Here is a 14,911-nt window from a genome sequence, read left to right as displayed (position 1 = left end):
ATTCTGTTGGTGTTGCAGAAGAGATTTATATCCCTAGAGAGTATTTATGATGCCATTTGACTTGATGTGCAGTAAATCCATCAGTATTGGGTTGAAGGATGCCTTTTATGCCAGACACAGGTCACATCTTAGCAGTCTGTAGGATACCAAGTATAGTGACAGGGCTTTGAGTCGGTCCACTTAAGAACTGCTGTTTAGGCCTTGTATCCTTTTAGTAAGGTATGTCTCTGGGTGTTCCAGTTGTTGCTTCTGTCTGTACAGATGCATGCCAAAAAGGGCATTATATTCAATGATTGGCTTAATGAGGGCCGATTAAAGGGGGACAAAGGCATCCCTAGATCTTGACACAATCCCTTTGTTTATAAGCTGTGCAATATAGAAGGACTTTCTAAAAACAATGGACATATGTTGGCCAAAAGTTAGGTCACTGTCTACATAAGTTCCCAAATCCTGAACAACTGGGTCAGTTGTCAGGGATGTATTGTTAATGTGGTAGTTCCCTGGGATAGATGGTTTCCCAAAGGCTAAAATAATGTATTTTTGGTATTTAGTTTTACTCCATGATTTTGGCACCAGTTATTTATTTGGGACAAACCTTCCTGCAGGATGTCTATGCTATGTCCATGACAGAAGTCATGTTGTTGAAGACTGTGTGTAGAATGAACAGACTGGTGGCATAACACTAGGAAAATAGTTAACCTCAAAATCTCCATTAACAGTGGTAAGAAATGTGACATATTTCTCACCCAACGATTCATTTATTTTGCAGTAAATACTCACTTCCCCTAAAACAGAGCCATTCCCTAACTTTAAAAAAGTAATTACATAACTATGCGGGTACACATGAATTCAACATAGGATTGTTGTGGCCTGACTTTTCTAATGAAACTAAGCTATACACTCTGTACTTAGCAATGGCTTAACTCTTTCTATCATGTTCTATCCTTTATTGACAGTATTATATGAAATTCTGCCACTTATGCCCCTTTTTCAATATTTTATCAAAAGCAGCAAATAAAATTAACTAGGTTCCCTAACTCTGCCTTGAGTCACATATTTAACATACACACATGCCTCCTTTGCAATCACTCCCCTTTCAAGCTGTACCTGTCTCCTCTTGACAAATGTGCACTGTTCATATGCTAAACGTAAGCACTGAGTCCTATTTCATTCCTCACTGTGATCTTGAGTTATACCCTCAGCTGTCTCAGATTTTCAGGAGGTTCTTGGTTTTGGCTCAAAAATTTGCTTTGTCTGTCTTAAAATTGGTGATTTCTTTGAGAAAATGTAGATTACAGGCATAAAAATAATGATAATTATTAAAGTTACAGAATTATTTTACTTCAGAAAATACTTGTTAATTCACATCCTCTTATCCCGTAAACTTTCTAAGTTTCTGGTGCCAATTGTTAAAGAATTTCCCTGATTATTTTTGGCTTTCTCCCTTTTTCTAGAGATAAGACATTGAGAGCTATGTCGGAAGTGTAAAATTAATAAATTACTAATAATTTTTCCTACCCAACTCACATCTGTAACATAATTAAATTTCAGCAGCTCCTATACTCAACAACAAACTTATTTTCTGCCTTTTTTGAAGTTATGAAATTAAATTTACAAAATGTTTCCCCTTATATCTGTAGATAAATAATAATATATAACAAAAAAGTCCTAGGATGGTGCTGTTCACGAATGCCAAGCTCTCCTACCTGCTCACTCCCTAGTTGCTTATACATATATATGAAGCAATCCCAGACTGCATGACCTTGGCCTATGCGGGTTAAATCAAACAATTATGGTGGATGTCTGCCTGAAAGATCAAAGAAGGTGTCTGGTACATGGCAGAAGACAGACAGCTGAAGTAGGATACAAGCACTTCATACTTAATAAGAGTAATTTCCCATTAAAGTAGCTGAAAAATATGGATTGCTTTTTGGCAACTATCTAAAGGGAGAAATCTACTTAGACAGTGAAATTTTAGGGATAGTGTTGACTGAAAAGGTCCTGACATTTTTTTTCTCTTAAAGCTTTGGGCATTAACTGTGGTACACAGTATACTCTAGATAGGAGAACATAGATGACTGGCTGCTAGCCATGTCAGGGCTAACCATTCAAACATATGAAACCTGGCTCTATGTGATTTGGTCTGACCTACACCAGAGACCCATACAAATGGTGGGAAGGATCTATATTAGCACTAAAATCTGTAGTAGCACTAAAATCTGAACCCCTGTGACTAGCACTTGCTCTAGAACCTGCTGGAAAGCACTAGGAAGCCTGAAACAGATACAAGCACTCAGCTCTCATTGTCGATAAGGAGAAATTAATCATAGGCACTAAACAGCCTATAATTGCAAAGTACCTTGCAAAGGTAAGGGAAAACAGCTCTTAAACTTTACATAAAAGCACCTAAACAGGCATGTCCAAAGGTCAGCTTCCGGTGATTTCTCCTGTCCACCTGGTGAATCTGGGCATACTGGGGCAATGCGGCAACTGCCTCATGTACACAGACAATCCTCTCCTCCTACCACCCAACACCACAACCTGCGAGAGATGCACTTACATAGCCAAACTGGAAGCAAAGCTCTCTCCACCCAAGATTGTGCTAGACAGTCAAGAGGAGAAGGTTAATACCTACATCACACCTCAAGCAACTCATAGCCCTTCAAAACCCACACCACCAACACCCACACATAGCAACACTAAACCCACATATGTGGAGGCCCTTAACATTAACCTGCCCAAGCAACAAGGACCTCCAAAGCCGAAATGCAAACAAACACTAGTCACAACCAAAGTGACACATAGCTCACAACACCAGTGTGCCACCCAACAACAGCCCCTAAGGCAAGACAATGTACCAACACTTTAGTCATAGGTGACTCTATAGTCAGGCACACTGATGTCCCACTCACCAGACTGAACAAGGAGAAAATTACAGTCAGCTGCCTGTCGGGTGCCAGGATCCGCCACATAATGCATGCACTCAAGTCACTCCACAACAAGTACAAATATGACTATGTCATTGTCCATGTTGGAGTGAATGACTTGAGACGTACCTCCCTGGACTACATGAAAAGAGATATGGAAAAGCTCTTGGATCATGTGACCCAGGCAGGTATGAGCCTAGCTCTGAGTAGCATCCTGCCTTCGCCAAGAATGATACCACAGTATAAGGACAAAATGATTGACTTCAACAATTGGCTAAGCTTCTGGTGTCATTCAAAGGGGATCCAGTATTTGTCTGCCTGGGAAGACATGATCGACAAACCATGATGCTTTGCCAGAGATGGTCTGCACCTGTCACCCCTGAGATTCAGGTTACTGGCTAAAGCTCTTGCCACCCCTATAGTGCCTTTTTAGGCAAGGTTCAAAGGATAAAACCACCACCATAACAAATAGAAGCAGGCAAAATCTGAAGGTAATGCTACTCAATGCTAGAAGTCTAAACCTCAAAATGCACTCTCTCGAGGCACTCCTAAAAATGGAGAACATCGATATCTGTGCAGTAACTGAGACCTGGTTCAAGGCTCCAGAGAGCACCCCTGCAATACCAGGCTACAATTCTTACCACACTTTTCGGCCACAAAACCAGGACCGAAACACTAAAGGTGGAGGAGTGTCCATATTCACCAAGGATATTCATACCTCCAGGCTAGTTGCCCAACACAATGCATCTGAAATTCTCCAGGTGCAACTAACACTAGGTAAGACTGCAATCCAAATTGTAGCTTGCTACAGATCCCCATCCATGTCCCAAGATTCTCACTACACCTTTCTAAACATACTGGAAAATATTAAGATACAACCAAACACGCTAATACTGGGTGATTTCAACTACCCTGCCATTAATTGGGAAAACTACTCAGGTACCAACTCCTTTTCTCAACGGTTCTTGGAATTCATAAATTCCAATGCCCTGGATCAACTAATCCATTGTCCCACCAGGGGCTCCAATATCCTAGACCTGGTCATTACCAACATGGGAGATAGATGCTCCACACCAGTGGTCACCCCCTCATTGGTCAGGTCTGACCATAAGCAAATCACCCTTGACATCCACGTTCCCCAGTAAGGAAACCTCCTTAAAAAACTTCTCCAAAGCCAACTTCAAGCTACTGAAGTCAGAAGTGACAAACTTCACAACACCCATGCAGACGGGATCTGGAAGTTCGACTGCAGAATCCTACACTAAGGCACTGTATGAGCACATCCACTCGTGCATGAATCATGCCATCTCAAATAGAACCAAGATGCTCTTCTCCAAAAAAAGGACGCCAATCTGGTGGTCCCCTGCTATAAACAAACTATACAACAGAAGGAAGAAACTATTGCAAAAAAGAGGAAAATCCCAGGATGCAAAAAACTCCCTCACCAGCCTCAGTAAGAAGCTGAGATCCCTCATAAAATCCTCAAAAGCTAGTGACGAAAATAAAATTGCCAAAGATTCCAAAGACAACCACAAGGCATTCTATAGTTATGTCAAGAATCTAAATGGCAATGCTCAGATCTGCTCTGAGTTACAACAGAATGGCATTAAATATACTGATTCCAAGGATATTGCCAATATCCTGGCAGATCGATTTAGTGCCAGCTTCACCCCACTCTCACCCCCTAAAGGGCCCATCTCAATACCAAAAGACTGCCAAATACCGATAATCACGGCCACACAGGTAGAAACCACACTCTCCAAATCTAGGAATACAGCATCCATGGGACCAGATGACATCCCAGGCTGTGTACTACATGAACTACAAAATGAACTGGCACCTCACCTAAGTGTGATGTTTAATCATAGCCTCACCTCAGGCTTCGTGCCCACTGAGTGGCGCACAGCTACAGTTATCCCGCTCCACAAGGGAGGATCCACCTTGGATCCCTGGAACTACCATCCCATCAATCTGATAAGCCTGATTTGCAAGGGCATAGAATGCATTATCATGGAACTTATAAACAAAGACATTGGCAACCTTCAAACACTAGACCCCACCGAGTTTGGGTTTGTGAAGGGCCGATCTTGCCTCCTGAATCTGATTGACTTATTTGAATCAGTCTCCAGAGCTGTGGACGAGGGTAAGGCAGTCCACACAGCCTATCTGGACCTCATCAAGGCCTCTGACACCATCCCCCACTCTGGAATCATAGATAAACTTACTAAGCTGGGCATAAATCCCTACGTCACTCGATGGGTTGCTAACTGGCTTACTGACAGAACCCAGACAGTAAAAGTAGCCAACTCCAAATCCAGCTCCAGACAAGTGACAAGTGGAGAACCTCAGGGTTCAGTCCTGGGACCACTCTTGTTTGGCATCTACTTCTCTGAAGTACAGGCCAACACTAAGGGACTCTGGCTAACAAAGTTTGCAGATGACTGCAAACTGGGAGCCATTACTGAATCCCCAAATTATGTGGATATTCTACAAAAGGGCCTTACAGAAACAGATGCCTGGTGCCAGAGCCATAGGCTCAAGCTTAATGCCAAGAAATGTATAGTTATCCCCTTTGGAAAAAAACATGTACCCATGAATTACCACATAGGTGGCAGGACACTAAACATCGAAAGTGTGATGAGAGACTTAAGGACACAGGTGGACAGTGGTCTCACTTTCGATAACCACATTGCCATAACAGTCAGGAAATCCTTCTATGTGGCACACCTCATCACTAAGGGCTTTTCATCCAGAAAAAAGGAGGTCATTGTCCCACTGTAGTCATCCTTCATTAGACCCATTATAGAGTATAATGCCCCGTTTGGTATGTACCTCACAAGACATCTGCAACAGCTTGAAAGGCCACAGAAATACCTCACTAAAAGAATCACAGGTCTAAAGCAGATGCCATATACACACTGTCTAAAAAAAACTCCAGCTATACTCTGTGGCATATCGTCTATTCAGAGGCGATCTCTGCTTAACATACAAGGCCATGTCAAACCCTGAGCTGTTGGACATGCTCCACTTAAAGAAATCTCAATCCCTCAGAGCCACACGCTCCAGGGATCTAAACCTTGTCATCACAATGAACAAAACATGTTGGAGGGATAGGTTCCTGACCCAGAGACTCCCCATACTCTGGAATAGACTGCCCATACATATCAAGCAGAGCGCCTCTTTGGTCTTCTTCAAAAGGAACCTTGATGATTGGATGGGAGATAGGAAATTCACCCTGGGGATCATGTCAGTCGCCCTGCTAGACAGGGGCCAGGAGAAGTAAATATTGTGGGAAGAAATATCCAGGGAATTTTTATGGCTAGGCTTGCATAGGCCCTAGGGCCGATAGCCTAGTACCAACCTATGAACCTATGAACCTATTCCCCTATTGGCCAGTGTGTACCAACAATAAAGCCCAGCAGCCATGGGTAAATAAGCTACTGGCTAGACATAAAAAATACTATCTGATTTGCTTGTTTCCCGCCTTTTCTAGTTAGTATAGTCCAGATCCCAGGCTTTGATGGTTTCAAGACTTTATTTTCTGTGTTCAGAGCTATCCAGACCTTGCTGTGGTAAAGGAAAGTCCTACTGCTTACCAGTGGGGGTGGTGAGCATTGTACTTCCTATCTAACACTAGATGAGTGGTTTCCAGCTCTGAAATTGTAATTTTATTAGCCATTTTGGGCTGATTTCTATCCCTTTCAACTTTCTGGCTTAAAAACTGGTGCGTTTGTGCATTTTTCACATCATGCAGCACCTTGGGGCTACGGTTAACCTATTCCAGGTGCCAGAAAGTCTGCTCTTCAAATTTTCCATTAGAATTAGCTGATTTCTCAATAGTAGCACTAAAATCTGAAGCCCTGTCACTAGCACTTGCTCTAGAACCTGTTGGAAAGCACTAGGAAGCCTTAAACTGATACAAGCACTCAGCTCTCCTTGTTAATAAGGAGAAATTAATTGTAGGCACTAAACAGCCTATAATTGCAAAGTACATTACAAAGGTAAGGGAAAACAGCTCCTGTACTTTACAAAAAAAGCACCTAAACAGGCATGTCCAAGGGTCAGCTTCCGATGATTTCTCCTGTCCACCTGGTGAATGTGGGCATACTGGGGCAATGCAGCAACTGCCTTATGTACACAGCCAACCCTCTCCTCCTACCACCCAAAATGACAACCTGTGAGAGATGCACTTACATAGCCAAACTGGATGCAAAGCTCTCTCCAGTCGAGATTGTGCTAGACAGTCAAGAGGAGATGGTTAACACCTGCACTACACCTCAAGCAACACATAGCCCTTCACAACTCACACCATCAACACCCACACATAGCAACACTAAACCCACATATGCGGAGGCTCTTAACATTAACCTCCCCAAGCAACAAGGACCTCCGAAGCTGAAATGCAAACAAACACCAGTCACAACCAAAGTGACACACAGCTCACAACACCAATGTGCCACCCAACAACAGCCCCTAAGGCAAGACAACGTACCCAACACTTTAGTCATAGGTGACTCTATAGTCAGGCACACTGATGTCCCACTCACCAGGCTGAGCAAGGAGAAAATTACAGTCAGCTGCCTGTCAGGTGGCAGGATCCACCACATAACGCATGCACTCAAGTCACTCCACAACAAGTACAAATACGACTGTCATTGTCCATGTTGGAGCAAATGACTTGAGACGTACACCCTTGACTAGATGAAAAGAGACATGGAAGAGCTCTCGGATCATGTGGCCCAGGCAAGTATGACCCTAGCCCTGAGTAGCATCCTGCCTTCACCCAGAATGATACCACAGTATAAGGACAAAATGATTGACTTCAACAAATGGCTAAGCTTCTGGTGTCATTCAAAGGGGATCCAGTATCTGTCTGCCTGGGACGACATGATCGACAAACCACGATGCTTTGCCAGAGATGGTCTGCACCTGTCACCTCTGGGATTCAGGTTACTGGCTAAAGATCTTGCCACCCCTATAGTGCCTTTTTTAGGTAAGGTTCAAAGGACAAAACCACCACCATAACAGATACAAGCATGCAAAATCTGAAGGTAATGCTACTCGATGCTAGAAGTCCAAACTTCAAAATGCACTCTCTTGAGGCACTCCTAAAAATGGAGAACATCGATATCTGTGCAGTAACTGAGACCTGGTTCAAGGCTCCAGAGAGCACTCCTGCAATACCAGGCTACAACTCTTACCACACTTTTCGGCCACCAAACCAAGTCCGAAACACTAAAGGTGGAGTGTCCATATTCACCAAAGATATTCACACCTCCAGACTAGTTGCCTAACACAATGCATCTGAAATTCTCCAGGTGCAACTAACAGTAGGTAAGACTGCAATCCAAATTGTAGCTTGCTACAGCTCCCCCACCATGCCCCAAGATTCTCACTACACCTTTCTAAACATACTGGAAAATATTAAGATACAACCAAACACCCTAATACTGGGTGATTTCAACTACCCTGCCATTAACTGGGAAAACTACTCGGGTACCAACACCTTTTCCCAACGGTTCTTGGAATTCATAAATTCCAACACCCTGGATCAACTAATCCATTGTCCCACCAGGGGCTCCAATATCTTAGACCTGGTCATTACCAACATGGGAGATAGATGCTCCACACCAGTGGTCACCCCCTTATTGGTCAGGTCTGACCATAAGCAAATCACCCCTTGACATCCACATCCCACCCCCACCCCTGCCCCCCAGTAAGGAAACCTCTGTAAAAAACTTCTCCAAAGCCAACTTCATGCTACTTAAGTCAGAAGTGACAAACGTCATGGCATCCATGCAGACAGGAGCTGAAAGTTCGACTGCTGAATCCTACACTAAGGCACTATACGAGCACATCCACTCATGTATGAATTGTGCCATCCCAAATAGAACCAAGACGCTCTCCTCCAAAAAAGGAAGCCAATCTGTTGGTCCCCTGCCATAAACAAACTATACAACAGAAGGAAGAAACTGTTGCAGAAAAGAGGAAAATCCCAGGATGCAAAAAAACTCCCTTACCAGCCTCAGTAAGAAGCTGAGATCCCTCATAAAATCCTCCAAAGCTAGTTACGAAAATAAAATTGCCAAAGATTCCAAAGACAACCACAAGGCATTATATAGTTATGTCAAGAATCTAAATGGCAATGCTCAGATCTGCTCTGAGCTACAACAGAATGGCATTAACTATACTGATCCCAAGGATATTGCCAATATCCTGGCAGATCAATTTAGTGCAAACCTTACCCCCACCCCCTAAAGGGCCCATCTCAATACCAAAATATTGCCAAATTCTGGTAATCACAGCCACACAGGTAGAAACCGCACTCTCCAAAGCTAAGAATACAGTATCCATGGGACCAGATGACATCCTGAGCTGTGTACTACATGAACTATAAAATGAACTATCACCTCACGTAAGTGTCATGTTTAATCATAGACTCACCTCAGGCTTCATGCCCACTGAGTGGTGCACAGCTACAGGTATCCCACTCCACAAGGGGGGATCCACCTTGGATCCCAGGAACTACTGTCCCATCACTCAGATGAGCCTGATCTGTAAGGGCATGGAACACATTATCATGGAACTTATAAACAAAAACATTGGCAACCTTCAAACACTGGGCCCCTCCCAGTTTGGATTCGTGAAGGGTCGATCTTGTCTCCAGAACCTGATTGACTTCTTCTAATCAGTCTCCAGAGTTGTGGACAAGGGTAAGGCAGTCCACACAACCTATCTGGACCTCACCATGGCCTTCAACACCATCCCCCCACTCTGGAATCATAGATAAACTTACTAAGCTGGGCATAAATCCCTACGTCACTTGATGACTGCAAACTGGGAGCCATTACTGAATCCCCAAATGATGTGGATATTCTACAAAAGGGCCTTTCAGAAACAGATGCTTGGTGCCAGAGCCATGGGCTCAAGCTTAATGCCAAGAAATGTATGGCTATCCCTTTTGGGAAAAAACATGTACCCATGAATTACCACATAGGTTGCAGTACACTAAACACTGAAAGTGTGATGAGAGACTTAGGGACACAGTGGACCGTGGTCTCACCTTCGATAACCACATCGCCACAACAGTCAGGAAAATCCATCTATGTGGCACACCTCATCAATAAGGGCTTTTCATTCAGAAAAAAGGAGGTCATTGTCCCACTGTACTCATCCCTCATTAGATCCATTATAGAGTACAACATCCCGTTTGGTATGTACCTCAGAAGACATCTGCAACAACTGGAAAGGCCGCAGAAGTACCTCACACAGGCCTAATGCAGGTGCCCTATGCTGACCATCTAAAAAATCTCCAGCTATACTCTGTGGTATATTGTCTACTCAGAAGTGATCTCTGCTTAACATACAAGGCCATGTCAAACCCTGAGCTGTTGGACATTCTCCACTTAAAGAAATCCCAATCCCTCAGAGCCATACGCTCCAGGCATCTAAACCCTGTCATCACAATGAACAAAACATGCTGGAGGGATAGGTTCCTGACCCAGAGACTCCCCAGACTCTGGAATTGACTGCCCATACATGTCAAGCAGAGCACCTCCTTGGCCCTCTTCAAAAGGAACCTTGACGATTGGATGGGAGATGGGAAATTCACCCCGGGGATCACGTCAGTCACCCTGCTAGACAGGGGTACAGGGAAGTAAATATTGTGGGAAGAAATATCCGTGGAATTGTTTGGCTAGGCTTGTATAGACCCTAGGGCCAATAGCCTAGTACCAACCTATGAACAATGTCCAGTTGCCACCATGGGTTATCTGGGACAGCACTGTCAAACATGAACTAATGATTGCTACACTCAGCACAGATTCATTGACTGGAAGCAGCTTGGAATTAGATGACATGATGGGAAGGAGGAGACGGACATCTTCCCTATTCAGGAGACAAGATGGCAGGGCAGTGCAGCAAAGCCAATTGGCTTGGTATCCACAGTCTACCACTCAGGAATAAGGCAGACTAGAAATGATGTAGGGATTGTGGTGATGGTGAGGATTCAAAAGACAGTAAGGAAATTACTGACAGACTTATGGTAATTAGTGACAGACTCATGGCAATCAGACTCTAGTGCAAGGAATAGGGCACTGTTCATAATCTCTATCTATGACCCACATATGGTTGTGATTGTGAGGAAAAATGTACATTCAGGCAGCAGTTGCAGGTCCTTCTAGGTAAGGTAGAAAAATATGAGTTAGTGTTGATAATAAGGGACCTGAATACACATATCTGGACAGAGAGAACAGCCTCACTGTTCTGCCTGAGCACACATTAGTGGGACAACAGGAATAAAGAAGGTGAGGCCATTCTAGACTTTTGTCTGGCTAATGGCATGATGGTGGTCCACACATGGTTCAGCAAGAGAGATAATCACAAGATCATATGCAAGAGTGACCAACATGCAACTCAGGTAGAATTCCTCATAGAATTAGTGATTGCAAAGTCATCTCCAGTGAAACAACTGTCCCACAGCATAAACCACTGGTTGCCACAGTCAGCTGCAAATAGTGTCCAGAGGACGCAGTAATGTAAACAGAGACTAGACTTAAGACCTGGAAGTTGACTGGAAAGAAAGTGCAAGAGTGCAAGGAAATACTCAGGACTCTAGCACCTTAGGAAGAGGAAATAGGTATAGTTGAAAAAGAATGACAGCACTTCAAAACAGCATGAGTGGTGACTACAAAACAGATATGTGGCTGAGCCAGGTATGGAAATAAGGTACGTAAGGAAAGGTGGTGGTGAAATGCAGCTGTCCAGAAGTCATCAAAAGAAAGAAAGATTACAGGACAGGGAGGTAGAAAAGATGGACCAGGCTAAGTATGTATATTGGGTGGCTAATAAAGAGGCTAAGAGGGGAGTTGCAATAGCAAAGAACAAGGCATCAGAGGTACTCTGCTGGCTTCTGGAAAGGGACTCAGATGATGCCACAAAGAAACTCTTATTAGGTTGCAAGGCAAAGACTGGAAGATGAAGAAGACTCATCAAATATCCTTCCTAAGGGATGCCAGCAATAACCTGCTCACTAGTCCACAGGACATCAAGGGCAGATGGAAGAAGTACTTCTAGGAGCTTATGAATGAAGAAAACCCCACAGAAGCTGTACTGCTCCAGATACAGCCTATGGTAAGAGAATAGGAGGACCCCACCCTAGAAGAATTAAGAACAGCATTAAGGAAAATGAAGTCAGGAAAAGCAGCAGGCTCAGATGAGGTTGCTGTAGATATGGTTAAGATGTGGGTGAGTTAGGGGAGAACTCACTTCTGAAGGTACTCATAGCAGTGTAGAGATTAAGACTTGTCTTAGATGACTGGAGAATAAGCACACTAGTGCCAGTGTACAAGAACAAAGGGGACTCCACAACGGTGGGAAGTAGAGAGGCATCAAACTCCTGTCCCACTGCATGAAAGTTCTGGAGGGGATGACTGATAAATACACAGAGGAAAAGAAAACAAAATGGGAGATGAGCAATTATGGTTCAGATCTGGATGCAGCAAGACTGAGCCATTGAGCCATTATTTGCAGTGAGACAGATAAATGAAAAGCTCGAGATGAGGAGTGAGACAGATAAATGAAAAGCTTGAGATGAGGAGTGAGACAAATAAATGAAAAGCTCGAGATGAGGAGTGAGACAGATAAATGAAAAGCTTGAGATGAGGAGTAAGACAGATAAATGAAAAGCTTGAGATGAAGAGTGAGACAAATAAATGAAAAGCTCGAGATGAGGAGTGAGGCAGATAAATGAAAAGCTCGAGATTAAGGCTTGTCTTAGATGACTGGAGAATAAGCACACTAGTGCCAGTGTACAAGAACAAAGGGGACTTCACAACGGTGGGAAGTAGAGAGGCATCAGACTCCTGTCCCACTGCATGAAAGTTCTGGAGGGGATGACTGATAAATACACAGAGGAAAAGAAAACAAAATGGGAGATGAGCAATTAGGGTTCAGATCTGGATGCAGCAAGACAGAGCCATTGAGCCATTGTTTGCAGTAAGACAGATAAATGAAAAGCTCGAGATGAGGAGTGAGACAAATAAATGAAAATCTTGAGATGAGGAGTGAGACAGATAAATGAAAAGCTCGAGATGAGGAGTGAGGCAGATAAACGAAAAGCTCGAGATGAGGAAAGAATCCGACTCTGCATTGGTAGACTTGGAGAAAGCATTTGACACGGTCCCAAGAAAGCTGATCTGGGCAGTCCTGTGCTGTTTCAAAGTACCAGAAACACTGGTAGAATTAGTGCAGGCTATGTTGTTGTGTCTTTCAGCTTTTCCCGGTTAGGGGTCACCACAGCGGAACTCCTGTCCGCTAATGATTGGTAGTTGATTTTTACGTGCCGAGTTACCAGCCCTGATGCACAACCTTCAACGAAGGTATGCCCATTGACGCATGTCTCCACACAGAAGACGCTCTAGCTGAGAATCGGACCGGACAGCGTCTTACTGTGAGGCGACAATGCTACCACAGCACCACTTCCGCGGGATTAGTGCAGGCTATGTACAAGGACCCAATTACTCAAGCAAGAACAGTGTTGGTCTTGCAGAGGGGGCTCCCAGTGGAAGTGGGTCTGCATCAGGTTTAAGGTGCGAGCCCACTGCTCTTCATACTGGTGAAGGACTACATTAGCAAGCAGGTTGGAGGGGACAAATCAACAAAGTTTCTGTATGCAGACAATGTGGCATTTCAGGCAGACTCTGAACAAGAACTTCAGCAAAAAAATAGAGTTATGGAATGCAAAACTGAAGGCACATGTGATAAAAATGAGTGCAGATAAGATAGCTGTGATGGCAGCAAATGGGGGAAATCAGAAATGTAGAAAACTGAAATAGAAGGGAAAATAGTGAAACAGGTTAACAGCTTCAATTATCTGGGAGATGTGGCTGAACGAGGAGGTTAAATCTAGAATCAGAGGGGCCACAGCCAACTGGCAAAGAATGTCAGGGGAAGTGTATGACAGAACAATGCCAAAGAATCTGAAAAGTAAGATGTATAAAACAATGGTGCATCCAGTACTACTGTATGGTACAGAAATCTGGCAGAAAAGGCAGAGCAGTTGAAAACACTAGAAGTGCTGAAAATAAAGTGCCTGGGATGGGTGGTAGGATGCAGATTGTAGGACAGAAGAAGAATTGAGGCAATCAGAGCAGAAGTCCAAGTAGCTCCAATTGCAGAGAAGGTCAAAGAGAACAGATTACAATGGTTCAGTCAAATGTACAAGAAAGGAGAAGACAGTCTGATGAAGAAGATTTGGGACAGACAGAAAGAATGCAAGAGGAAATGAGGGCATTTACCACAGAGACTGAAGGACTGTGAAAGAGAAGACCTGTGACAGTTAGGTATGATTGTTGAAGAAGGTAGGAGAGTGGCACTGAATCAAGAGACATGGTAACACCAACCCCCATGTAGAAAATTGGAGAAGGGGGTTAATGGTGGTGATGATGATGATGATTGAGTAACTATCTGTGAGTGAATGTGAGGTCCAGGTAGCCTGCCATTACTTTTTCCATGTGTGGAACAGATCTGATACACAGGTAGATAGCCATTTCATTGGTCAGTTTGCCTTGCCCATTTTATAATTATGCAATAAAGTGTAAGTAAAAACTGCCACAAAGAAAAAGGAATAAATCAAATGTATAAGTGAGAGAAAAGAAAAGACAGATAAGAAAATTTGTACAACATAGACCATTTTTGAGAGAAAATAATGTCACACATGATATAATTAAAATGTTGTGATTTAAATATTTTTCATACTGACGTGTTGTGTTACTTGCAATTGTTGCTAATCAGTGTCATTATTTACTGGTTTTATAGCATTTATATCATTACTTGATAACTACATAAGTGACACAGGAGAACCAGAAGTTGTAACACCAGAAGAGGAAGCAGAAAACTATAATTTCTTAGCTGCAGTTATGAAGACTTCTGTGATGATGGTACAGTATATTATGTTTTAGATATGTGATCTAAATTGTTCATAA

General features: G+C 43.3%; 1 protein-coding gene across 1 annotated transcript in view; it reads left to right on the top strand.

The window, feature by feature from the left end:
• LOC122799900 (poly(U)-specific endoribonuclease-B-like) overlaps nucleotides 1-14,911 on the top strand; it is a 412,046-nt gene that overhangs the window by 114,171 nt on the left and 282,964 nt on the right. The window contains exon 3 of the mRNA XM_044069283.1: nucleotides 14,745-14,866. Coding sequence (XP_043925218.1) covers nucleotides 14,745-14,866 — 122 coding nt within the window. The remainder of the gene's footprint in view (nucleotides 1-14,744; nucleotides 14,867-14,911) is intronic.

Source organism: Protopterus annectens, chromosome 4.part0, assembly GCF_019279795.1.
Source record: "Protopterus annectens isolate FY-2018-M chromosome 4.part0, PAN1.0, whole genome shotgun sequence".
NCBI classification, from domain to species: Eukaryota; Metazoa; Chordata; order Ceratodontiformes; family Protopteridae; genus Protopterus; species Protopterus annectens.
The sequence above is the reverse complement of the archived record's forward strand: the minus strand, read 5'-3'. Positions and strand labels throughout refer to the sequence as shown.